General features: G+C 41.2%; 1 protein-coding gene and 1 long non-coding RNA gene across 2 annotated transcripts; both read right to left on the bottom strand.

The window, feature by feature from the left end:
* Positions 1-18,638: 18,638 nt before the first annotated feature.
* LOC133801991 (uncharacterized) lies at positions 18,639-19,777 on the bottom strand. The gene is made up of 3 exons (XR_009877106.1): positions 19,691-19,777; positions 18,951-19,398; positions 18,639-18,725 (listed from the first exon to the last, which is right to left on the bottom strand). It is a non-coding gene; the product is annotated as an uncharacterized LOC133801991 (long non-coding RNA).
* Positions 19,778-20,328: 551 nt separating this feature from the next.
* Positions 20,329-22,074, bottom strand: LOC133800722 (uncharacterized). Its single transcript, XM_062238754.1, has 2 exons — positions 21,706-22,074; positions 20,329-21,421 (listed from the first exon to the last, which is right to left on the bottom strand). Exons 1-2 carry the CDS (start codon positions 21,884-21,886, stop codon positions 20,583-20,585), a joined length of 1,020 nt encoding a protein of 339 aa, XP_062094738.1. The 5' UTR covers positions 21,887-22,074; the 3' UTR covers positions 20,329-20,582.
* Positions 22,075-25,098: the final 3,024 nt, after the last annotated feature.

Here is a 25,098-nt window from a genome sequence, read left to right as displayed (position 1 = left end):
AAAAACCTATTTCTGGCCAAAACTGCCCTGATGGGCCGCGGCCCTCCCCAGCCATGCCGCGACTCACCTTCAAACAGAGGCTAAATCCTCCCCAGAAACACACACAGGCCGCGGCCCTTTACGCGCACCAGTAAGCCACCAGCTTGCTTCCCCTGCTTTTTTCCTCGAAACCAATTCCTCAAACCAGTCCCAAACCTCAACCTAACACCCAATTCAACCACTAAACATCACCTATATCAAACCCTCATCAAAACCCAAAGTAAACATCAATCAAACTTCCATTAATTCCAACTATTTACCAAGAAATCATAAGTTGAAAGTTTAACACCAAAAACAGGGTATACAATAAAACTAATGGCTGAAACTTACCTCAAACTTGATTTTGAACCCCCCTCAATGACTTAAACACGACCCTAAGCTCCCACCTTTGATTTCCTAGCTTGACTCCTCAAGTTGGCTCTCAAAATTCCAAAGGAAGAAAGAGGGAAAAGATGCACGGGAGAGAAAGAAGGGGATGAGGATGATGCTCTGTTTTGTTCTGTATTTTCTACAGCCTTCAAGTCCATATAAATCCACCCAAATGACCTAAATACCCCTAGGTCACCAAAGGTTCCTAAAGCCACCCCAAGGGCAAAATTGGTACTTTCCACCTATCTCGTTAATTATAATTAACGCTCTCCAATTCCCGCTATTCTCAATATTCTCGAATGCCAATAAATTATATCCCATTACCCTTTAATTCCCGGTAATGTTCTAATCATCAAAATAACCCCGAGACTCACCCCGAGCCCCGAACTTAAACCCGTTATGACTAGACCGAACACTTACATTTCATGATCGTCTCATGCCGAGTAGCTCGAACCAATCCACCTTATAAGATGGCCATATTAATTAATCACAACCATGCACCCAAAATACAAAATTACGCCCACAGCGGCCAAATTACCAAAATGCCCTCATAATTAAACTATGAACCCATATATGCATGCATCCACCATCATATAATAATATAATTCACGTAAACATGCATATAATCATTAAATACCATAATAAATCAATTATGGCCCTCCCGGCCTCCTAATCAAGGTTCTAAACCTTATTAGGAAATTTGGGACATTACAGTACCCCTTGGGGCACAACCCCAATGCTCAAGTCCACTATCTATATACCCTTACAAATGAGTATTCTAAAACAATGTGGGACTCTTCCTCTAGGGAGTCATTAAAGCACCTTTTCTATTTTTTTAACAATTCAAACTTATATAGATAAGTTCCAACAATCCCCCACTTGAATTATTTAAAAAATATTTTTCATCGAGTAGTAACCTAAGAACAATAAGATTGAGCATAAACAAAGGTATGTTTCGACTTGAACCTTTGCATAGTGAATGCAATTTAGAATATACTAGAGTGACACGTAGTCTTGAATTCTTTCTCTAACATTGCACCACGCACAATCTTTCTAGGGTGTAGTCCAAAAGCTCGTGCTTTAATGGCCATGCACGTCTATCCCAGTATAGTGAACGCTCTAGAAATTTGCCTAAAATTTCATAGGAAGCGGCCCCACTTCCACATTCACGTAGGTGAGTCTATCAAGAGTACTCCTGTAGCTCGGTACTCCACTCCACATAGAGTATAGATCTCATTAAGAGTTTCTATTAACTCATCCTTATGTCGCTTCAGGAATTCATGCTTCAAGTTAACTTTAAGTAATAGCATGATCTATCTCATATCACATCATAACTTGTTATTACCCATTGAACCTATTTCTTGGGATCTCTAGTCTATAGGTCGGGTTACCATCACGTGTGATTCATCATTCTAAGGGCAATAGTCCCATTCCTTTTGATGTTTTAAGGACTTTCTCTCTAGCTAATCCTTTCGTCAAAGGATCTGCTAAATTTTCATCAGTGCGTATATGATCCACTCTTACAACTCAAGTAGAGAGGAACTCTCTAACAGTACTGTGCTTACATCGTATCTGACGTCTTTTACCGTTGTAATAACAGTTCTGAATTTTTGCAATAGCCGCGGTACTATCACAATGGATCAACACAGCTGGTATCGGTTTTTCCCATAAAGGGGTCTCAGCTAGCAGGCCTCTCAACCATCCTGCTTCTTCACTAGCAGCAGCTAGTGCTATCATTTCTGACTCCATTGTAGATTGAGCCAGAATAGTTTATTTTTTAGACTTCCATGAAACAGCTCCACCAGCTATGCTAAAAATATAGCCGCTGGTTGCCTTGGAGTCATCTGACAAGGTGTTCCAGTCAGCATCGTTGTATCCTTCAAGGACAGCGGGAAACTTATGATAATGCAATCCAAGGTTCATAGTTCTCTTAAGGTACCTCATGACCCTTTCTATAGCATGCCAATGATCAACAATAGGTCTACTAGTAAACCTGCACAGTAGTCCCACAACATAGGCAATATCGGGTCTAGTACAATCAGTGGCATACCTAAGACTGCCAATGATGCTCGCATACTCTGTTTGTCTTACACCATCACCAGTGTTCTTAAATAGCTTTACACTGGGATCATAGGGTGTACATGCAGGTTTACAGTTAAAGTAATTGTATTTCTTTAAAATCTTCTCAATGTAATGAGATTGATCCAAAGAAATTCCTTTTTCAAACCTAGTGATCTTTATACCAAGGATCACATTCGCTTCTCCTAGATCTTTCATGTCAAAGTTTTCACATAGCACATATTTCACATCATTTATGACATGCAAGTTCGAACCAAAAATAAGCAAGTCATCCACATATAAACATATGATGGTGCAAATGTCATTCTCAGATTTATAATAAATGCATTTGTCACTTTCATTCACTTTAAAACCATGTGAGATAACTAGATTGTCAAACTTTTCATGCCATGGCTTAGGTGCCTGTTTCAAACCATACAAAGATTTATCTAATTTGCACACTTTATGTTCTTGACCATGGATCACAAATCCCTCAGGTTGGTCCATGTAAATCTCTTCTTCTAATTCACCATTTAAAAAGGTAGTTTTAACATCCATTTGGTGCACAACAAGATCATGTAAAGAAGCTAAAGCAATAAGCACACGAATAGATGTTATTCTTGTGACAGGTGAGTATGTGTCAAAGAATACACCTAGATTTCGATCCTTAAGAATTGTGATCTCGAAAGCTGGATTCATTAGGAATGGGCTCGTAATGTCTGGAACACGTGTCCGCAACCTAGGCACCGAACCTACAAGCAGTGGGCAACCTCGAAGATGGTAGCCTCAAAACCATTACAAGCTCGAAATACAGACATCAAAGCACGTCTGTTCTCGGATGGCCTCAGATCAGGGGCTCCGAGCCTGACATAAGTATGAGCTCGAAGTCACATGATCTCGGGGAAATGCCATAGCTCGAAAGTCAGTAAGAGACCTGGGTGGGAACAACGCTGACAATGTAGATTGATAACTTTGAATATCCTAGTGAGTCATTTTGGAGAGACGCGGTCTACATTGATTGTTGTAAATCCCCTATAATAAAGGGGTGTTTATTATTCAGTTATACGCCCCCTGATCTTCAGGGGACGTTTCCTTGTATATAGGATTACAAGATTTTAATGCCATTAAATTTATTTGCATATACAGAATAACTTCCCGAAATGTGTGGGATAGTATTCTAAAATCTTCTCTATAAATAGAGAAGTCATGCACCATTGTAGAGGACGGAATTTTTGGTAATCTTGAGAGAAAACTCTGGAGAATTCATTCTTGAAGAATTTCCAGAGATCATCTTAAGTTTTAATAACAAAGACTCGTGGACTAGGCAGAGTTAACTGCTGAACCACGTAAAAATTCCCATTTGCTTTATCGTATTTTTCTGGCCATAACTATTTACTGTTTTCGTGCTCTTATTTCACTGTTGACGAAAAACGGCGTCAACAGTTTGGTGCTTTCATTGAGAGCCTTAAGCATTCAGTTCCTGAACAAGTTATGGCCGCTAATGATCAACGTTCCTGAAGAAAATTATCCGAGACGCCCTAGGAAACAGCTGATGGTAAACCCAGATGTTGAAGAGAGAAGTGAATCCTCCGATTCTTGGGGACCACCCGCACCACCAAGGGATGAGGATATGTATTACAATCCTGAGCGGTACGTTCCCATTGTGGAACTTGAAAACCGGCAGTTGAAACAGCAGTTGGCAGAAGCCAACAAGTGGAATGAGGAGTTAGCAAGGATAGCCGCAGAGGCGCAGGCGGCTCAGCCCCCGCCTCCGCTGGAAAACCAAGCTCCCCCTCCGAGGGACGTGCATGTTCCTCCCCGCAGGCCTCGTGGGCGTCCACGAAAGAATGCTGCCACAAGAAGGCCGGAACAACCTCCGGCACCAGCAGAGCCATCTGCTCCCTCGAGACCCCAGAGAAGTACCCGAGCTAGGGCCCCGGTTAATCCACCTACGGAGGTACCTGTGGGAACTGAGAACAACCGAGCCCCTGCAGAGGCTCGGACTCAAGTCCCTGGGAATGCACAAAATGCAACCAACCCATCTCGGGAAAACTCCGGACCGTCCAGACCACGAAATAGGTGGCAGCCACCGTCACCCATACGGTTCCCTCCATCGCCTATAAGATATCCTTCACCTCCTCACAGGAATGCTCAACCAGTTCGAGATCAGGACGAAAGGCGTGCGGGGAGGAGACAAGGAAGCAGGGAAGCTTTCCAGGAGCGGAGAGGCGCCTTATCTGAAAAAAGTCAAACATCTCGGTCTCGCACGGCAGAAACGAGGTGGCACAAAAAAGATCCATCCCGAAACAATCATGCGACAAGTTTTACTAGTGATGACTCTGGAGATACCAGATCGGTCAGCATGCATGATCGAGGTCGAAAGAATACTGGGAGCCGCAGGACTCGCTCCGACCTACGGGAACACTTGAATCAGAGTCGAGGTAATGTTAACCCGATAAACCCGGACCTGAGGGATCGCTTAAATAGGTGTAAAGACCCCCTGCGGAGGCGCGAACCTGGAATTGTGATCGACGACAACCAATTCCAAACAAGGCCCCTCGCGGACCCAGTCCAGGAAAGAATTGATCAGTTAGAAAAGGTCTTCAGGCTTTTGAAAAATGAGCAAGGTCAGGATCGATATGAAGATTCTGATGAAGAGCTTGAATCGTTTGCTCCCCATATTTCCAACACTCCATTTCCCCAAGGATTTCGGATCCCTCACGTCCCAACGTTTGAGGGAAATTCCGACCCGTACATCCATTTGAGTACATTCAATACCATAATGAGAGCAAGTAACGTGGGTTACGAGCTCAGATGCATGTTATTTCCAGCATCATTGACAGGACCAGCCAAAAGCTGGTTCGAAAAATATAGAAGCCACTCAATAACTTATTGGGATCAGCTGTCTAAAGACTTCAAGAAGCAGTTCAAAGCCATTATGGGGGTTAGACCTGAAGCATCAACCCTGACTAACGTTCGGCAGCAGCCAGGTGAGACATCGAAAAGTTACCTTACAGGGTTTAACTTGGAAGTTGCCCGAGCTCGGAATGTGGATGACAACGGTCATCTAATCGCTATCCAAGCTGGAGTTATGCTAGGAAGTGCTCTCTGGGACAACATGCAGAGAAAACCGGTGAGGTCCCTAACCGAGTTTAACAAACGGGCACAGAGGTTTGTCAATGTAGAGGAAGCGAGGTCAACACTTAATGTGACTTCCCAGCCCGTAACCACAACGATAAACGTAAACTCTGCCTCAACCTCGGCGGACCCACCAACTTCAAAGCCTGCTGCGGAAAACCCTTCCAAGAGAAAAAAGAACGAAGGGAGTAACCCCGAGGCCGAAGGAGGAAAGAAAAAGAAGGGGGAGAGATATTTCTCCGTGCACAGAGTGTACACCGAGCTCAACGAGTCTCGGGAGAACATATACCTGGCTAATGAAAACCAGGTCCCCTTCAGGCGTCCAGACCTAATGAGAAATCAGAAGTCCAAGAGGGACTCCAGCAAATATTGCTGATTTCACAGAGACACCTGGCATACTACTGATGAATGTCGACAGCTGAAAGACGAGATCGAAGGGTTGATCTCGAGAGGTTATTTCAGGCAATATGTCAAGAACCAGAGTACTAATCAAGCGACCGCGAGCCAGAGAGTAGCCACGCCGCAGCCCACACAAAACAACAATTCCCGAGCTAGGGAAGAAGATAGGCCCCCGCCGATAGATGGAGAAGACGTGATAACCATCTCGGGAGGGCCTCATCCCGCGGGCATGGGCAGAAATGCCCAAAAGAGATACGTTAACGAGCTAAAGACTGGGGACGGGTCTCCCTATGAACCCGAACCTAGAGCTCCAAAAAGTCAAAAGATTAAATCCCAACCAATAACCTTCACTGAGGAAGACGCGTCTCATGTTCAGTTTCCTCACCATGATCCACTGGTCATCTCTCTCCATCTGGCAAATAAAAGGGTCCACCGAGTTCTCATAGACAATGGGAGCTCAGTTAACATTCTATATAAAGCAACCCTTGAAAAGATGGGACTCTCCCTTCACGACCTGAAAGCATGTGCAACTATGCTATACGAATTTTCAGGAGAAGGAACCGCCTGCATGGGGTCCATCGAACTCCCCGTGACCTTGGGAGACTACCCATCTCAACAACCAAGATGATGGAGTTCGTGGTAGTAGACCTGCCTTCGGCCTACAACGTGCTGCTCGGGAGACCCGCCCTGGTTGGGCTGGGGGCAGTCTCGTCCGTAAGGCATCTGGCCATTAAGTTTCCGACCCCTAGTGGCGTCAAGACATTGAAGGGAGATCAGTTAGCTGGAAGGGAATGCTACAACATTTCCTTAAGAGGAAAGAAACAGACAAGCGCACAAGCACTCGTCATTGTTCAAAGTAAAGAAGGGACGGTCTTGGAGATTGATGAAGAAATCAATCCAAGGGTTGAGGAGAAAGCTGACCTCGAACCCTTAGAAGAGCTCGAAGAGTCCGATCCCTCGAAAAAGGTAAAGGTTGGAAAACACCTCCAGGAAGAGACCAAATAGCAACTAATTTGCTTTTTGAAGAGAAACCAGGACGTCTTCGCATGGTCACATTCAGACATGGTAGGAATAAGTCTGAACATAGCAAGCCACGCGCTAAATATTGATAAAAGCTTCCCTCCGAAGCAACAAAAGCGAAGACAGCTGGATGACGACAGGAAGAAGGCGCTGAAGGAGGAGGTCGACAGGCTAAAAGCAAACCGATTCATTAGGGATGCTTTTTACCCTGACTGGGTAGCCAATCCGGTGTTGGTCCCAAAACCTAATGGGACGTGGTGAACTTGTATTGACTATTCGGACCTCAACAAAGCTTGTCCGAAGAACTGTTTTCCCTTACCGAGGATTGACCAGCTCGTGGATGCCACGGCGGGGCATGGACTGATGTCGTTCATGGATGCCTAATCTGGATATAACCAGATTCCCATGCATGCCCCCGACCAAGAACATACGAGCTTAATAACGCACAAGGGGCTATACTATTATAATGTCATGCCATTCGGGCTCAAAAATGCTGGGGCCACATACCAGCGGCTCGTGAATATGATGTTTTCAGAATAGATAGGGAACAACATGGAATTTTATGTTGACGACATGCTTGTCAAGTCTCAACTTAACAATAACCATGTTGATGACCTCGAAGAGTGTTTTGCCGTGCTCCGGAAGTATACCATGAAACTAAATCCTCAAAAGTGCACCTTTGGGGTATCTTCAGGAAAATTCCTGGGCTTTATTGTGAACGCTCGTGGAATAGAAGCCAACCCTGACAAGATCCAAGCTCTGATCGACATGCCCTCACCTCGAAGACACAAGGATGTCCAAAGTTTGACCAGCAGGATGGCGGCACTAAGTAGGTTTATATCAAAATCTACAGACCGTTGTCTTCCATTTTTCAACCTTTTGAGGGGAGGCAAGAAATTTGAATGGACGGAGGAGTGCGAGCTGGCCTTCCAGGAGCTTAAAAAGCACCTCGCAGAACCCCCTATCTTATCAAAACCTATTACGGGAGAAGTACTGTACTTATATCTTTCCACCACTGAACATGCAATAAGTGCAGTGCTCGTGCGAGAAGAAGAAAAGGTACAGAGACCCATCTATTACATCAGCAAAAGGTTACTGGGGGCAGAGTCGAGATACCCCTTGATGGAAAAGCTGGCTCTCAGCTTAATTCATTCATCTCGCAAACTTCGACCCTACTTTCAGGCGCACCCCATCCATGTGCTGACTGATCAACCCCTTAGGCAAGTCCTGTCTAAACCGGAGGCTTCAGGTCGACTTCTTAAATGGGCAGTTGAACTCGGACAATTCGAGATAACTTACCACCCAAGGACGACCATTAGGGCACAGGCATTGGCAGACTTTATAGTGGAATGTACTGGCATGACCAACGATGAAGTTATAACTCCGGCCCACGAGCTGTGGAAACTTTACGTCGATGGTTCATCTAATGAAAATGGATCGGGGGCAGGGGTCATTTTGATTACCCCCACAGGGAGCAGATTTCATTCTGCCTTAAGATTCGACTTCAAGGCATCGAATAACGAGGCCGAATACGAGGCTTTACTAGCGGGACTTCATATAGCCAAAGAGCTCAAAGCTAAAGCAATACATTGCTACAGCGATTCCCAGCTTGTGGTTAATCAGATTTTGGGAGAATACCAGGCTCGTGGCACGAAAATGGCAGCTTACTTAGAGAAGGAAAAATCCGCATTGGAACATTTTGAGTTTTATGCGATCGAACAGGTTCCCCGAGAGAAAAACTCAAATGCAGATGCCTTAGCTCGGCTCGCTACTTCCGCCGAGAATGATGAGCTAAACGTTGTGCCCATAGAGCATCTCTCGACACCTAGCATTAACGAGCCGGAGGAGGAAGACGTGTGTATGATTGAATCCGAGCCTACCTGGATGACCCCGATAGTCGAATATCTTGAGACCGGAATCCTTCCAAAAGATCGGAACCAGGCTCGAAAGCTAATGTATCAACTTCCCCGTTACACCATTTTAGACGGAAAACTGTATAGAAGGGGATATTCCATGCCATTACTTCGGTGCGTGACTCCACCCGAAGCCAAAAAGATCATTGAAGAAATTCATGAAGGGTTCTGTGGAGACCATACTGGGGGGCATAACCTGTCCAAGAAAATCATATGCCAAGGTTATTTCTGGCCCACCATTAAATTAGATTCATTCGAGTACGAAAAGAAATGCGATAAATGCCAGAGATTCGCCACGATTCCTCGAGCTCCACCATCCGAGCTGACCATGTTGATTTCCCCATGGCCATTCGTGGTATGGGGAATCGACCTCATAGGCTCTCTCCCAACTGGCAAGGGCGGTGTGAAGTATGTTGTAGTTGCCGTAGATTACTTCACAAAGTGGACGGAGGCTGAACCGTTGGCAACAATAACTTCCAAAAAAGTCCTTGACTTCGTGGTAAAAAACATCATATGCCGATATGGGATGCCGAGGAAAATTGTATCCGACAACGGAACCCAGTTCGATAGCAACTTGTTCACCAAATTTTGCGAGAAGAATGGAATAATAAAGAGTTTTTCATCAGTAGCTCATCCTCAGGCGAATGGCCAGGTCGAAGCTGTAAACAAAACTCTCAAAAGTTCGCTAAAGAAAAAGTTGGAGGAAGTAAAGGGACGATGGCGCGAAGAATTGCCCCAAGTCCTATGGGGATATAGGACTACAGCTCGAACATCAACGGGACATACCCCGTTCTCTCTAGCATACGGTTGCGAAGCTATGTTGCCTATCGAGGTCGAAATTCCTACAATAAGAACTCACATTTATGACCAAAACTCGAACCACACTCAGCTTGAAGAAACCTTAGACTTAATCGAAGAAAGAAGAAATGAATCTCAGCTGAGGAATACTGCCTACCAGCAGCGAGCTACCAGGTACTTCAACAAGAGGGTTCGAGATCGAAAGTTTGGTGTGGGAGATCTGGTACTAAGGCGTGTATTTTTGGCAACGCGAGATCCAGCAGCTGGCGTGCTCGGGCCAAATTGGGAAGGACCCTACCAGATAGAGTCAGTCATCCGCCCTAGTGTCTACAAGCTAGCGAGATTGGATGGGAGCTTGGTACTGCGAGCATGGAATGGCGAACACCTAAGACCTTACTTTCAATAGTGTAGGAAGGATGTTGCCTGTAACCATGCTTGTTTATCTGTACTGTTTTACCTACTTTTGGATTTTGTTAAATAAAGAACTATTTCGTCTGATATAATTTATTTTTGCAATCTCTCTTAGTCTAATAACCTATGGTCACATTCATAGGATATTAAGGGGGCATCGTTGGTATATATATAAATACCACCAGCTTGAAAAATAAATTAAGATATGCGAAAAACATAAAGTGTTTGGATGTAACCAAATGCGCGAGCTAAGGTAGTTTGGATAAAACCAAATTATCAAAAACATATAAGTGTATGGATTACAAACCAATCACAACCTTAAAAGGTTTGGAGCAAACCAGCTAGAACTAATCGACAATAAGTTGGAACCTAAACCTACTTCGAGATAAGTCGAGATCGAGGCTGGAGTATCTTATAAAAAAATAGTTTCGAACTCATAACCTCGGAGAAATAACCGAGGACGAGAAAAAGTAACTAAACAATAAGATATAACTAAACCATTTGCACTACACACCATACAAGTACTTTCGAGTTCATGGTTAAATTAATGTCCGACCTTGATAAATAACGAGATCAGAAGCGGATAATTCGAGCAAACGGTGCATGAATGCATTGAGTCTCGAGCCTAAATCCAAACTATGTTTGTACGAATAAATAAACATATACGATCCTTTAATATAAAATGTGCAAAATATTTCAAACCAAGAAATGTAAAGCATATGTATTAAAATAAAAAGAAATTGTATCAGCCCTACGGGCATAAATTAAAGTAATTACAAAAATAAAGGGACGCAGCCCCGAGGTGAGGTTCAGGAAAGAGCAGTTCCCTTGGCCTTCTCAGCATCAACGACACTAGACCCCTCAGGACGAATAGCATGACTATCCTTCTGAGTAGCCTCCCGAGCAGCCTCATCCGCCTCAAGTCGGGCATTCCACCGCTCTACATACTTCGCCTCAAGAGGACCTAGGAAGATGGTGTCGAGGTCGGCATTATCGACCCAGATTTTGTACATGGCTTGGTCGACTGCTTTTTCCTTCTTCTCTTTGAACTCGTCAAGGAGGCGGGCCTTCTCGTTTTCCATTATCTCGAAAGTGGCAGCTTTCTCCTCCTCGAGTTTGGCACTAGCCTTCTCCATCTCCGCAAGACGAGTCTTCACCTGTTCAAGCTCGGCCTTCACCTTCTCAAGCTCGGCCTTCGAGTCTTTGAGTTCATCAGCCGTTTTTAGCTGGAGATCCCTCAACTCTTGGGCCAGAGACATGCTCGTATGCACCTCGTTGGTTAGCTTATAATTAAGCTGTGCCGAAATGACGAGGGCCTGAAACACAAAGGATGAATTAGAGCACAAGCCAAGACATAAGCAATTAAAGGAGAGTTGCGAAAATTACCGCAGCAGTAAGTTAAATACTCTTATCATAAAGAGTATTACAATCTGGGGCCTTATGCACAAGATCCCAGTGGTCAGCGCCAAATCCTGAAAAACTCTGACCCACTCAAGAAAGGACGTCCGAGCTAAGTACAGCTCCTTGGGTCCCAGCAGTACCATCAAGCACGAACTCTTCAACATGAGGTCGGACCGACGGCAGGAGTGCCTTGGAAATTGAGGGTTTCTTCGGAGGTCGGCCGATTGTTAGCTGAGTTACGGCTGGAGGAAGCGTGGCAGGCGCGATCGAAACAGATGCATTGACCTGGGCATTCGGCTCCTCAGCTGTGCTCGCAGCAGTTTGAGCCGTTGGGGTCTTCTTAGTGCGCCTGGGGACTTTGGATGGCCGATCGGATTTCTGCGAGCCTCTCAGGCGTTTACTCTTTTGAGCTCCCTCATCGCTAAAAAGCACGGCGTCAAGGTCGGGATCCATAGCACCTGCACAGTTCCAATCGAAGTTAAACATAATGCTAACAAACTTGGAAGATAAAAAAAAAAAAAAAAAAAAAACCAAGTAGAGAAAGACCTAACTGGAACTCTCCCCCGAGCTTGAGCTCGGAGACCATGAAATTCCCCCATCTTTAGAAGAGGCGGGGGAGTACCTTCCCTATAGGTGGACGTCAACCTCGAAAGGTCCCTATAGTCATTGGTCCCATATTGGACGGCTATTCCGTCCCACACCTCGTTCAGACTGTACATAGTGTCATACTTCCCGAGCCAACTATCAAACCTATGAACTCGATCATCTACCCAAGTCCATATATAGAAATGGTCCCTATCGTCCTTGCATAATACTAACCTAACGGTTTGTGTTTTAACAGGGCGGGGGACCACATTTTCGAACTTAGGATGACTGTACCTTGATCATCCGAGCCCGAGCTCGAGGCTTCGTCGTTGGCCTCGTTCCCCGACTGCGGGCTCCGTCGGTGAACCGGAGGCGGGGGCCTCACCTCTCTCCTTGGAGGGAGGATGCCTGTTGGCAAAGGCACAAGCTCCCAGAGGTCGTACTTTTTGTTGGACCAATCCTAGGTGGACTGGCCATCTCCCAAAAGCCCGCAAGCTCGGAGCTTACTCTCGTGCAAAAGATATGAGAGAGACCTCCTGCCATAAGGGAGTTGGAGCAGAGCCTCTCTATGCTCCTTCATCATGTCATTGGGAGTAGGACGGTGATAGTTGGCTGGAAAATAAAACACATTTCAACTAAGTATGAGCCTACAGACAAAAGTCCGAGCACAGAGATAAAGAGGGTTGGGGTACTTACGAATCCGTCTGAATGAGTAGTATCGAGACGGGGACAGGCCATCTGTCCAGAAGAAGGCCTTCTTAAAGTCAGGAGGATGGTTGGGAAGATCCTCGAACACCTTTTTCTCCTTGGGGTAGCTCGAAAGATAGTAGAAGCCGTCCCCTCCCGAGCTCGGGAGGGATTGCTTTTCAAACAAAAGAGATACAAGATCTCTTCTGGCGTGGGTCCTTCCCACTTCAACTCGTGGTACAACAACTTCAAGGCAGACAAAACCCTGTAAGAATTAGTGTTAAGTTAGAATGGAGCCAACCCAACAAAGTTTGTGAAGTCCTTGAAGAAAGACTTCAAAGGCAGTAATGCTCCTGCCTTCATATGCTCCTGGCTCCAAGCCGCGTACCTCAGCTTGTTATCAGGATTTCCATCTCCTGGGGCACGACAGCTTCGCTTGCTGGAAGTAGGGGCTCGACACCTTAAGGAGCTTGACAGCCTGAGACTGTGGAAGGCCAGGATATCAGTTATCTGGCCTAGCGAGGTAACCGAGCTCCAGTAGTGCTCGGCCTCAAAGAAATCCCTCCTCGGTTGCGAGGTAGAAGGCTCCCCCATCAGTGAGAATTAGAGCTCTCCCGGACTGTACGCGATGGTCACTTTTAACTTAGGGTCGAGGGGGATCAGCCTGGGCCCTGAATCAGATTCCGGATAAAGAACCTCTCGAAGGGTTCTCCTATTCTTTTCTATGACCTCGGCGATTTGGCGGCGATAGTGAGCTCGGGTTTCCTCCTGTTCGCGTGCGAGATCGTATTCACGAATCAAACGTTGGTTCCGAGCAAACAGCGACTCTAGGCTCAGGGTTTTTGGCGAATACGGAATTGCCAGCAACGACCCCCACCGTCTTTCCAAATTCTGTGACATCTAGCGAGAAAGAAAAAATTGTGAGGGCCATGCATGCAAGGATTCAAGAATTGCGAGCTTGACAAGACAAACTCGGAGAGTGCTTGGGTACGAAACGAGCTCGATACTAAAAACCCAATTAAGAGTCAGAACGTGTATTCTACGAGAAAAAGGAGGGGAGTGGATAAAATTTTTGAAAATCCCGAAATATCAGGGAAAAAGGGTGACGGTTATTCAAAAATGGCAATCTTGGGTATCGTGCGTTCCTTAAAACCAAGATTTTGTACCCGATATCTTGGTGTGCAAGATATGTCTTTTAAATTTTGAAAACCCAAAAAAAAGAGACCTTGTTCTACATCAAAACTGGATTTGGAACCAATGACTTAAACCTAGCATGGAGACTTAAACGTGAAAGCCTATCGGTCAGAGCTTCCTAGCGTGTCAAACTAAGAAAATAAACCAGTGCATTCCCAGAAATAAAAGAACAACACAGATAGAAACCGGCATAAAGGAAAACGAAAAGATCATCAGATACTTACACAGTGATGGCGATTGCAGAAAAATCGTTGATTGAAGGAGAGACTGCAGGTATAACCTTACGGTCTCGAACAAACTGGCGGTCCTTTGTTTCTTTGGCAAGGAGAACATGCAAAAGCAAAAAGCTCTCTGGGATGGCTTCTGGTTTTGCCTCTTTTCTTTTTTCTTTGATGAGTGTAAAATAAGAGGAAGAAGATGACCAGGGCCTTATATATAGATGGTAAAAAGTGGTAAAAAAAGGATTAATCTGAGCCATTGGCCAGAATCCTTATAAATTCTGACCGTCAGGGACTAATGACATGATGGCACCGAAAAGGTGGCAGGCGAACGATCGTGGGCGGATTTCCAAGGTACTCGAGTACCTTGGATGAGCAATACCCGACTGACACGTATCCACCCTCAAGTATGTGTGACGGTGCGGTTCCCGAAGATAGTAGTTCAAAAGTTTCCTTCTCATAGGATTCGAACAAATACTTTTGAGGGGGCAAAATGTTACACCTAGATTTCGAGCCTTAAGAATTGTGATCTCGAAAGCTGGATTCGTTAGGAATGGGCTCGTAATGTCTGGAACACGTGTCCGCAACCTAGGCATCGAACCTACAAGCAGCGGGCAACCTCGAAGACGGTAGCCTCGAAAGACAGACATCAAAACACGTCTGTTCTCGGATGGCCTCGGATCAGGGGCTCCGAGCCTAACATAAGTATGAGCTCGAAGTCACATGATATTGGGGAAATGCCATAGCTCGAAAGTCAGTAAGAGACCTGGGTGGGAACAGCGCTGACAATGTAGATTGATAACTTTGAATATCCTAGTGAGTCATTTTGGAGAGACGCGGTCTACATTGATTGTTGTAAATCCCCTATAATAAAGGGGTGTTTATTATTCAGTTATACGCTCCCTGATCTTCAGGGGACGTTTCCTTGTATATAGGATTACAAGATTTTAATGCCATTAAATTTATTTGCATATACAGAATAACTTCCCGAAATGTGTGGGATAGTATTCTGAAATCTTCTCTATAAATAGAGAAGTCATGCACCATTGTAGAGGACAGAATTTTTGGTAATCTTGAGAGAAAACTCTGGAGAATTCATTCTTGAAGAATTTCCAGAGATCATCTTAAGTTTTAATAACAAAAACTCGTGGACTAGGCAGAGTTAACTGCTGAACCACGTAAAAATTCCCATTTGCTTTATCGTATTTTTCTGGCCATAACTATTTACTGTTTTCGTGCTCTTATTTCACTGTTGACAAAAAACGGCGTCAACAATCTACATTTTCTCTCTGTCTAAAACCTTTGGCAACAAGATGTGCCTTGTGCTTATCAACAGTACCATCAAGTTTCAATTTCTTTTTCAGAATCCATTTACATCCTATTGTCTTACATCCTGGAGGCAAATCAACCAAATGCCAAGTTTTGTTAGAATCAAGAGAGTCCATTTCATATCTAATGAGGTCAAAGCTTCTTGGAGGTTCAAAGTATCCTCCTCTAAAGTATATGCACAAAAATCAGAACCAAAGTCTTTAGAGACTCTAGCTATTTTACTTCTTCCAGGTTCAGTTTCATTCCCCTCATGATGCTCAATGTCCCTAATCACAGGCATGTTACTAGATGATGCTTTCCCACTATTTCTCAATTTAACTGGAAATCTATGTTCATAAAAATCAGCATCATTTGATTCCAAAATAACATGGTCTTTCAAATCAAAAAATCGATATGCTTTACTATTAACAGTATAGCCAATAAACACACATTCATATGCTCTACTAGCCAATTTTATCCTTTTAGGATGAGGAATTCTAACATATGTCAAACAACCCCAAGTTTTAAAATAAGAGATGTTTGGTTGTTTATTTTTCAAGATTTCATAAGGAGAAATTTTTCTTTTAGATTTTGGAACTCTATTAAGCACATAGCATACAGTCAATAATATTTCTCCCCACCAATAAGATGCAGCACCAGAATTAAGCAAAATAACAACAATTGATTCAGTAAATGTTATATTCTTCCTTTCAGCTTTGCCATTCATTTAAGGTGAGTATGGTGCAATTCTTTCATGTATAATTCCATGTGAGTTATAAAAATCAACAAACATGCTAGAATCATATTCAGTGCCTCTATCACTACGAAATCTCTTTATCTTTCTATTAAATTGATTTTCAATTTCAGTCACAAAAGATTTAAACATATCAAGAGCATCACTTTTATTTTTCATTAAGTACACATATGTAAAATCAGAACAGTCATCAATAAAAGTGATAAAATAACGTTTTCCATTTCTGGTCAACGTTCCATCAAGTTCACAGATATCAGAATGAATTAAATCTAGAGGCTCAGTTTCTCTAGTCACAGATTTAAGCGGTGTTTTTGTGATCTTAACTTGGCTACAATAGTCACATTTTTCAAAGTCATTTAAAGATAATTTAGGAATTAAGCCTAAACTACTCATATTCTTGATTATGCGCTTGTTAACGTGACAGAGTCTAGCATGCCAAGTATTAAAATTACACAACATATAAGCAAAAGCATTCATTTTATTAACATCAACATTCAATTTAAACATACCCTCAATTGCATACCCTTTCCCTACAAATATCTCATTCTTAGTTAAAGTAAACAAATCAGCCCCTATAGTCTGTGTAAACCCCGCCTTGTTGAGAAGGTAGCCCGAGACCAGATTCTTTCTCATCTCTGGAGTGTGCATGACTTCCTTAAGAATCACAGTTCTTCCAGAGGTAAACTTTAATTCCACATCTCCAATACCAGCAACAATCGTAGTGTGTGAATCTCCCAGCAACACTTTCTTATCCTCAGCAGCAGCAGTATATGTCTTAAACATATTTCGATCATAGCAAACATGGCGAGAAGCGCCAGTGTCTACCCACCACCCTTCTGATCCACCAACAAGGTTGATCTCAGATATCATAGCCGTGAAAGGCTCTTCAGTTGTCAGGTTAGCCTGCGAAGCAGAGCTTGGCCTGTTCCTGCACTTGCGTGCAATATGACCTGGTCTGTTGCAAACAAAGCACAGAAATGGAGCAGGTTCATTATTATTATTATTATTAGGGGGTGTTGCTGCTGTCTGTTTTGGTTCCTTTGATTGTTCCAATTCTGATTATTGTTCCGAGGTTGATTGTTGTGGTTTGAATTCTGCTTTCGATTCTGATTCTTGACGTTTTTCCCATTGGGTTTCAGAACCGCAGTGGACTTTTTGTTAGTGTTGTTATTGCTGGAAACAACAAGCACTTCTTCTTTCTGGTCTTGTTTACGAGCTTCCTCCTCAATACGAAGGCGAGTGATTAGACTTTCTAGTGAAAATTCTTTTGTTTTGTGCCTGAGAAAATTTTTAAAATCTTTCCACGCAGGGGGCAGTTTGTCAATAATCATAGCAACTTGAAATTGTTCATCTAAAGACATACCTTCAGAAATTATTTCATGAGCGATTTTCTGAAGTTCATGAGATTGGGCTTCCACTGACTTGTCACCGATCATCTGATATTTGAGGTAGCGACTAACAGCGTACTTCTTGGTTCCGGCCTCCTCAGTGTCATACTTCTTTTGTAGTGCGTCTCAGATTTCCTTTGCATTTTTTTTTCAGAATTATAATAATCATACAAGTCATCAGATAAACCATTGAGAATGAAATTTTTGCATAAAAAATCTTTTTCGACCCAAGCCTCTAATGCCTTAGTTTGTTTGTCCTTTTCATCGTTGTCATCTTTTTCAGAGACAATAAGCTTATCAGTAGTCAGAGCAGTGTTAACCTTTTTCATTGTGAGAAAAAATAACATCTTCTGTTTCCATCTTTTAAAATGGTTACCCTCAAAACGAAATGGTTTATTAATGTCAACAACACCAGAGTTATCATCGGTAGTCATGGTAGAAACTTAATCGTCTTAAAATTGTTGAGATAGTTGCTGCAGAAATAAAAAGGAACGAAATTACCGAATAATAATCTAGGTTGAGTCGCGGACTAGGCCGCTCTCTTTAAGACGTTCGCGGCACTGCCCAGAAATGTGCAAGCAGACTATCAGCCCCGTCGTTCCCAGGATAAAACAGCCCAGTCAATACTATATCGGACCTCTACTGCACTGTAGAGAACTGTCGTTTACCACACCCTTAATAATGCTACTGCTCGGAATCGATAAAACTCTCTCAATAGTTTTCGATCTGAAAAAATTGCACTGAGTTTTATCGATTCTGAGTAGTAGCATTATTAAGGGTGTGGTAAACGACGGTTCTCTATGGTGCAGTGGAGGTCCGATACAGTATTGACTGGGATGTTTTATCCTGGGGACGACGGGACTGATAGTCTGCTTGCACATTTCTGGACAGTGCCGCGAACGTCTCAAAGAGAGCGACCTAGTCCGCGACTCAACCCAGATTATTATTCGGTAATTTCGTTCCTTTTTATTTCTGCAGCAACTATCTCAACAATGTCCATGGTTTGATTCTTCTGTATCAGATACTCCGGCAGAGCAAAGTGTGTCTGGAAATGAATGAATATAAGATCAGTAAAGAATTTGTTATTCCTTAAGACAAACTTAATTATGGAAAGTTGTGCAATAAAAGAAAGACGACATGTAAAGACATGTATCAGCAAGCCCTGAGACTTAATGCATACATCAGAAACATCTAATAACATTTACTAGCAATCAATAGCTTCTCCAAGATGTATATGAAAATATTATTATTATTATTATTAAAATCTAACCTGGCTTTAGCTTTGTAGTGACAATTGGTTTAATCCGAAGCATTTTTCTGAAGGTATCTTTATTTCCATGTTGCACTTCAAAATGTTTCCATTCCTGCCAGAAAGCCCTATCAGATCGTGGATCTGAATGAGATGCAAAGACAATATCGCACCATCGCCGTCAGTTTCTCCCAAGCTTTTTTCATGCTCTGCATGCTTTAAAAACATTCTTCTCTTCACATCTTTATCCGAAAGATCATATTCTATTGCTCACATATCTCCCTAGTTTTTTAGACACCAAAATTTCCAGTTGCATGGTTAAAGCAGAGTTCATGCATACTGAACTTTTCACTGTTTGGTACAGCCTTAGTGGCTTGGTGATAGACCTTCATAGCCTGCTTTGCCAGACCATATTTTCCTTTAGTTTGGCATATTGAAGATAGAGAGGTCATACTGCATCAGCAGGGGTCTGATGGACAAATTCAAAAGCCTTGGTCAGTATCAGAACAGAACAAAGTAACATTAGAGTTACCTAACTCAAAATTTAAACTGAAATTATCCTTGTATAATGTTAATATATTAAAAAAATTATACATTTACACGTAGCTATAGACACAGAGATGTGAACAATAGTAAGAGTTATCCAACTCAAATTCTAAACTGAGATAACTATGACCATGATTATGTTAATACATACACAAAAAAGAAGCAATTATGTCATTAACTAACACTATCCTAGGGAGATAAAAACATTAGATCACCTATACACCAGGGAATTTGATTTGATCTATATCTTTGGCGACACCTAAAACTGCTGCTGAACCACCCACGTCAAATTTCATGAGCTCAGTACAGCAGCAAGGTCGTGTCTTGATGCTGTTAACATTAAACAAATTTATCAAGAACCACTGTCAATTAAGTGCAAGCGCAGTAAAATTTTGAATCAGTCAAAATATTCTTTAGCAAATTCTACACCTTTCCCTGTAATGGTTCTAACCTTTTTCAATTCTTTGCATTGCTCTACATCCAATATTTTTGGAGATAAAACATCGCTGTACCCACAGCAACCTTTGAGGCCTCCTTAGTGAGCACCCCTAAGGTATAGTCATAATTTGGCGATCAACAACAAGTATCATTAGGCTAATTCATTCGGAAAAATCAGTCTTGATCCATAATGAAAAGGTCTGAAGTGAAAGAAAAAAAAACCTGATATACATAATAGAAAACGATGATCACCAAGCCAGCACTAATTACATAACTTACTACCAGACAATATTAATGAAATTACTTATAATTACTGAATTATAATTTTACCATCTCATATACTTTTTTTGTCCCTTCTATTTTTTCCAAACATATCGCAAGTCAAAGAATACAGCTCCATTATTCCAAAAATAAAGTATAGGAACCTTGAGTTCAAACTTTCCGACAATTCGGATTTACTTCACCCGGTGCAGCATTCATTTATCTTATGGAATTCAATTCAATATTACACATCAGCCTAGATATTATCACAGAACAAAACAACACGACTAATATTAACACCATTATATAACCTCACAATTTTCAAAAAAAAGTTTGCAAAGTAAAAGAATCGTCTGTACAAATCACAGGTATCCAAGTTTCATAATTAGATACTAATACTATATAATTCTACTCCCAAAATTTCTTTCTGGGACTCTTGGGAAGACTCTCTTCTTTATCAATCCCATGAGAATTACCATAAGCTAGAAAATCATCATATCCACCTCCTCCTCCACTCCCTCTGTAATGCCTATTTGGGTAGTGGTACTGATGATCAACTCCATGGCCCAACACGCCTCTTCTGAACTCCCCTCTCACCAATGACACAGCCGGTGCCAGCCGCTCAGTGGCTGCAGCTTTTTGAAGATCCAAACCGAGCTGTTTAGAAGATTGGTAACCATGGTTATTTTGGTGGGGAGGGCCATAGTGATAGGCCTGAGGACGATGAACACTATTGCTGCGTTGAGGACTGTTTGAACGATAAAGGGTTGGAGAACTGTGAACTCTATGCATATTAGCACTCCTCTGATACCCATTTAAAAGCATTTCAGGCCCTGCTACAGCCACAACAGATTCAATACCTCGGTGCTCTGGGGAGTTGGAATGTGGGGAAGAACAAGTAGAGGAAATGGTAAAGGTGGGAGTGTGTATAGCGCTAGAAGCAATTTTGGGCCTCCGAGTTGTACGAACCACGCCATTAATTGCATCAATATAACGCTGCTCAAAGGAATGGGGTTCCATGAAAGAGGGTGGGTTATTGTCTATAACAATGACAGGCTTAGAAGGGAACAAGAAAGTACGGAGCTTTGGGAAGCCTTCGGTCTCCTGACGATCGATTTCATGGAGCATGTGCTTTAGATCTTCATCAGTTCTTACAGAGACTAAGGCGTCCAGATCCTGAGAGCCCAATTGGTATTTAAGGACCATGTTATCCCCTTCACTCATATCCAAAAGCCTTTTATCTAGCTCTGTCAATATGCCAATTCAAAATTCATATTTCATTACATATATACATATGGTTTAGGCATTTTCTTTGTCCATATTACCATATCGTTACGACAAAGGAGTTAAAGCTTTAACAATACAATTTACAAACACAATCGATACAGAAATAAAAAATCACGCATATACATTCCATTTCTCTAGTTCTGAATCACATTTTAACGCGTGTCTACGTGGTTGATTTTCCCAGCATGAAAGTAATTTCGAGAAACAAACAAACATTAAAAGAGATGTAGGGGGTGGGACATACCTGAGAATGTAATATCGCGAGGAACAGCAATGACTCGCGTCTCTCCGCCTACGTACTTGAGGTGGCCGTCTGTTGGCCTGGGGAGGATTTTGCCGCCATGGCTACACAAAAACTTGATCCTGTTCTTGGGGGAGGAAAGATCGTCCGGTCCAGAACAACCACTACCGCCTTCTCCCGCCATTGATGATGATGAGGCCACCAACCGAGTCAGCTGTTTGGACTCAGATATATATACATATTATTAACTCAAATAATAAAACTATTTAAGCAAAGAATTAAGCGTAATTGTACAGGAAAGGAATGTATTAATTTTGAATGTTTAATACAAAAAAACAGCTCATCCCATTCAATCCAATTCAATTAATTAAATATGAATCCACAGGTTGCCAACTACTTTCTTTTTCTTTTTGCTCCGTTTTATAAAAATGATTTTTTTTAGTAGAATATCAATGGGATTTGATTTTCTTCTCTTCACCCCTTCTTTCTCTATCACTAATTCTCTCCCCTTTTTTTATTTGTTTAATTTTCGAAATTCGTTTACATTTTTAACCTTCACTTAATTAACATTTTTTTTAAATATTAACTATTATTACCGAAAAATGCTTTTTTTTTAACTAAAAATAGAAAAAATGCTAATAACAAGATCCAGTTATTGGTATCTGAATCTATATAACAGCGTTATAAGCTTGTAGGAATTCATTGGTTTGGTTTATGGTTAGCATTTCATGTCGACTCTATGAAAGAGCAAAATATATAGGGAATGTGCGATTTTTATTAAGGGTTTGTTTTATTATCTGTGTAGATTTTATGTTTTGACAAATTAATTTTTGTATCTTATATTTTCTAAAATAGTTCAAATAGATTCATAAACTCAATTTTGATCAAAGTTTTTTTAACTAAAATTATAAATAATTCATCAAACTAACCACTCAGAACAAAAATACAGTTATTCCGCTTAAGAACTGTGTTGTTATACTCAATTATTTGTTCATCAAAATCAGATTTAGGGACCTATTTGAACCATTTTATAAAATACAGAGTACAAAAAATAATTTGTCAAAACACAAAGTCCAAACAGGTAATGAGGCAAAATACCATTTTATTAATAAGAAAAATATTGACGATATTAATAAGATTTTTTTATCATTATTTTATTACAATTAATATAATTTAATTAATTTATTATAATTTTAATTTTTACAACTATAATAATAATGAATAAAATACACTTTATAAAAGGTAACACATGAGATTTAAAAATAATCAAAGCACTCTTAATAATCTTTTTCCTATATTTTTCAAAATACTTCACTAAAATGTCATTTTCTCTATTTTATAGGTAGGCATGCGTTACCGTTCTCACTTTTCAATGTCAATACCATATATGTTTTTTTTTTTTTTTTTTTTTTTTTTGGACAACTCAGCAGTCGTGTACCATGTTAAATATATGAATGAAAGGTTAGTGTATAATATATAAGAGATAAAAAAGAAGAAGAAAAAGAAAAAAGAAATGAGCCATAAATTAATAAAATACTTGAAGCATGATTTAATATGAATAGTGTGATATAAATCATATTGTCTATGATTTAATATGAAGTTAGTATCTCAAATATAATAAATTTCTCAAAGTATCTTAAAGTAAATATTAACAGTTGCATTAATTCAAATGAAATTTAAAAAGAAAAAAAGAATTATATACATGGGTTGTATTTTTAGATTTCATTCAGGCCATTTTTTAAGAAAAAAAAAAAGAGATGATATTGTCACTGCGGGCATTCAAATCATTAATGTTGTTTCCAATCATCCACGCTTAAGACAACAAAGGTAGGCACTAATTGGTATTTTTTTAAATAAAATAAAATAAAACAAAATCAATTGTTAGTTCAATGAAAAATGTGTACTAAATGTTTCTTTTATAATAATTTATTGTGTTTAACACGTGATTTACTTTGGATACTATTTTTTTTTTATTTCAACAAAATATTTGGATACCAAGTGAGTATATGCATTCCATGTGATTAAATTAATAAGTTATTTACAATAAGATAACAATTTGTTATTATAAATTTATATTTGTTTCTTTTTTTAAAATTGATTGTTAATTAATAAATGAAAAATAGATGTTTTTCTTCTTTTGATAAAAAATGAAAAATAGATGTTGATATGTTCCTTTTGTTTTAATACATGATTTACTTTTGTTACTAACTTGTGTATTTGTTTTTTTTTTTTTAATTTCAACAATGTATTGTGTATAGGCTTTATGATACGCCTACCCGCGAGAATAAAGTTAGTAGACCAGACAAGACACTGTAGAAATTAGTGTTGGCTGTTAGATGGCCAAAAAGAAAACAGATAGCAGAAAACCAGAAGGAGAGTAAGGCATGGAGAAGAAGAAATTGGATGAGAAAGTATTCTTGTTCATTCATACTAATAATGTTTCTTACGTGCATGCACCCACTATGATATACATATATATATACCCAATCACTAGTAGCTAAGATCAACAATCAGTGTGGCAACTACATTCAATTGCAACGACGATTCTCGACTACAGTCACAAGAATATCAGAAGGGAAATTTGAGTTTTTATGCTGAATGGGGTGGTGTAATTCAAAATAATGCTAGACATTTTTATCATTTCAAAATGATGCCAAAAGTTTTGACAGTACCCAAAATACCCCTGCCACAATTCCTCCCAATTCCTTTTGATTCTCCTTTCTCTCTCTCACCCTCTCACCTCTCGTCGTCCCACGTCCCTTGTCTCCCTCTCGATGTCTCTCGCTCGCCATCCCTCGGCTCTTAATATCTACCAAAACCCAGGGCCTCTGGGTTCGAGTTTCTCCCTCTCCACGAGCTCATCCCATCCCTCTCGTTTGACATTACAAAGGTAACCTCTTATTTTTTATTACATTCAATTTGTGTTTGTAGTATTATATTTTAGGATTATGTTGTGTGTTTGTGTCTAGTTTTGGGTTTGAATTTGGTTGGTTAATGTATGGATTAGTGTGGGTATGTTGAGAGTGAAGTCTGGGATTTTTGTGGGTCTGGTAAGGTTGCTCGATGGTGGTTCGACGGGGTTTCGATGGTGGTTCGATGCATGCTCGATAAGTTTGATAGGTTAAGTCGTTAAGGGTTCCAAGTTTAGGCTCAATAAGGTTCAATGCATGCTCGATTGGGTTCGATAGGTTAGGTCATTTGGGGTTCCAGGTTTATGCTTCATGTGGGTTTCATGCATGTTCGATGGGGGTTCGATGCATGCTCGATTGGGGTCCATAGGGTAGGCCCATTAGGGGTTCCAGGTTTAAGATTGAGGGATTCGATGCATGCTCGATGGGGGTTCGATGCATGCTTGATGGGTTGGGTATTTGTTGGGTTCAATGGTGTTCGATGTTG

The sequence above is a fragment of the Humulus lupulus genome, chromosome 9 (genome assembly GCF_963169125.1).
Source record: "Humulus lupulus chromosome 9, drHumLupu1.1, whole genome shotgun sequence".
Lineage (NCBI taxonomy): Eukaryota > Viridiplantae > Streptophyta > Magnoliopsida > Rosales > Cannabaceae > Humulus > Humulus lupulus.
The sequence above is the reverse complement of the archived record's forward strand: the minus strand, read 5'-3'. Positions and strand labels throughout refer to the sequence as shown.

Excerpts from the sequence above, each read along its gene's own strand:
- LOC133800722 (XM_062238754.1), bottom strand. The coding sequence starts at position 21,886 with ATGGCGGGAGAAGGCGGTAGTGGTTGTTCTGGACCGGACGATCTTTCC. Across the intron at positions 21,422-21,705 it reads TCGCGATATTACATTCTCAG|AGCTAGATAAAAGGCTTTTG; the intron begins GTATGTCCCACC and ends GCATATTGACAG.